The sequence below is a fragment of the Sander lucioperca genome, chromosome 21 (assembly GCF_008315115.2).
Source record: "Sander lucioperca isolate FBNREF2018 chromosome 21, SLUC_FBN_1.2, whole genome shotgun sequence".
Lineage (NCBI taxonomy): Eukaryota > Metazoa > Chordata > Actinopteri > Perciformes > Percidae > Sander > Sander lucioperca.
The window spans coordinates 26,900,178-26,902,677 of NC_050193.1; the positions used below are offsets into that span (position 1 = coordinate 26,900,178).

The 2,500-nt window shown below is 43.2% G+C and overlaps 1 protein-coding gene across 1 annotated transcript in view; it reads right to left on the bottom strand.

Annotated features, from left to right (window-relative positions):
* LOC116034443 (CD5 antigen-like) overlaps window positions 1-2,500 on the bottom strand; it is a 20,615-nt gene that overhangs the window by 12,609 nt on the left and 5,506 nt on the right. Inside the window, exons 4-5 of the mRNA XM_031277133.2 lie at window positions 143-457; window positions 1-49 (exon numbers count right to left, since the gene is read on the bottom strand). The exon at window positions 1-49 is cut by the window's left edge and continues 248 nt beyond it. Coding sequence (XP_031132993.2) covers window positions 1-49; window positions 143-457 — 364 coding nt within the window. The remainder of the gene's footprint in view (window positions 50-142; window positions 458-2,500) is intronic.

Here is a 2,500-nt window from a genome sequence, read left to right on the forward strand (position 1 = left end):
GTTCCTGCACAGCGACTGGCTCCTCCCACCAACCTGACAGCATCAGGCTCTGAACAGAAACCAGAGAGTCATCAGCAAAAGAACAAAGTGAGTTTCATTAGAACAGAAATGAACCAAATCAGAGCTGCAGCTCCTCTCCTACCTGAGCAGGTGAGTCCAACAGCTTTTCCAGGTGAGCAGGTGTTTCTATCTGAGCCTGAGCTTCTACAGTCCAGGAGAGCAGACTCATGGCCTCCACACTGGAACTCTTTGGTCCTCATTGGAGGCTCCACTTTTCCATAGAGCGCCCCCTGGAGGACTGAAGGAGCCCCACAGCCAAGCTCCCTACAGACCACCTCTGCATCCTGCTGGTCAAAGTCATCTTCACACACTGAAGACCAGCGCTGGATAGACTGGTTAGTCTTCACCTCCAGTCTGCCTGAGCACAGACTGGTCCCATTCACCAGCCTGACAGAGTCTGGAGAGATGATAGAAGATACAATAGAGAGAGAAAAGACACCAGACATCATTAACAACAGAACTCATCTTTATACCGTGGTCACACCGCCCGGGTAAAGTGTGAATTCGGAGAAGTGACAACATACAAAGTCAATAGAAATACGGAAATAGATGCAAAATCTTTGTCATTCAAGCCGGCGCCGTGTATTTCTGAGTTGAAATATTTGAACTGGAGTAAGAAATGTGTGAGACGCTGTGTCTTGAAAGTGTTTAGATCCTCCTGATGTCCTCACGTTGTTGAAGCAGAAATGGAGGAACAGATGATTGTAGCTGTCTGTAGCTCCTCATTATTTACAGACAGCAGATGCAAAAGGAGCTTTCTTTGGGAAGAGTGAAACTACCTATTAAGTTCTGAAATAATGTGTCTGTTGTGTTGATGGAGCAGCTACAATGTTAGCATAGCTCTGATCCATCCAAACTCCATTCAGAAAACAAACATTTTAAAAGTTGTTTGCTTGTCGTCTTGCAGACAGACCTGATGAAGAATGGATTCATACTTTTTACAAATCTGCATCATTAACTTGTTATTTCGACTCACATTTTATTTGTTCATTACAATTACAAAACAGGGAAATCTGAACCTCAGGTAGTGCTGGAAGTGGCAGTCATCAACTACACCCTGGCCCCTGAAGACTGTAGTTTTTGGTCTAGATGTCCTTGTTGGTGATTTATACGGTAGAAAGTGATGCTATACTCCATTACAGTCAGTCTTCAGCTGTAATGACAGACAGGAACCCTGAAGTGTTGACGCCTGAACAGGATGCTGTGTGTTGATGTCAACATGTGTATCAGGTGTGATCTAGCATCTACCGATGATCTGGACCACACGGGATCTTTAAAAAATTAAAATATCAAAGACAGACAGGCAGGCAGACAGACAGACAGTGAGACAGACAGTCAGACAAACATACACACAGTCAGACAGACAAAGAGGCAGACAGAGAGACAGACAGACAGACAGGCAGAGAGACTGGCAGAGAGACAGACAGACAGACAGAGTGAGATACAGACAGACAGACAGACAGACAGACAGACAAACAGACAGGCAGACAGACAGACAGACAAACAGACAGACAGACAGAGTGAGATACAGTCAGACAGAGAGAGAGACAAACAGACAGACAGACAGACAGACAGTCAGACAGTCAGAAAGACAGACAGACATACAGACAAACAGACAGACAGACAGGCAGACAGACAGGCTGACAGACAGACAGGCAGACAGACAGGCAGAGAGACAGACAGACAGACAGTTTGAAGCTTCCAGAAACAAGTCCACTTCTCTACACTTTATGATGTCATTGTCCTGGATAACTTTACAGTTCAGTCCAATGGAAACCACTGACTGTCACTGGGACAGAGGAAGGAGCACACACGCGAGTATATAATGTAGGTCATTGTCAGCACATTAATGTATTGTTCTTCAATTCTGTCTGCAATGTCTCCCATTGGGACAAATGTGCATCGTCAATTTGGTCCACTAAAAGTTCTGTTGTTGCCGCTGACAGACTCAGATTATTATTCTAAGTGTCTGACAACATTATGGAAAGGATCCCTACAGAGATAGGCCTTTAAAACCTCTTTAACACCTTTCTGTTAAACCAGAAACAGCTCTGAGGTCGCTAACACTAAACCCACCAGACTCCATTTAGAAAAACAGTACTTTTAGCGTGTATAGAGCCAGACTATGTTCACATGTAAATCTGTAAACTATGTGTTTATTTCAACCAAAACTAGAGTTGTGATGGTTGGAAAAGTGGAAAGACGACCCAAAATGGGTTTTCATAGTTTTATTTTGTTTCTCTCGACTTTAAAAGCGGTGTATTTTACGATGATAAAATGACTGTTTATGTACATGGATTCTGGTGGGTTTATAGAACGCAATTTTGCAGATGTTTTTATGTGTAACAAAAGGATCTTACTCTTTAACATTAATCCTTTCCATAATGTTGTCAGACACTTAGAATAATAATCTGAGTCTGTCAGCAGCAAAAACACAACT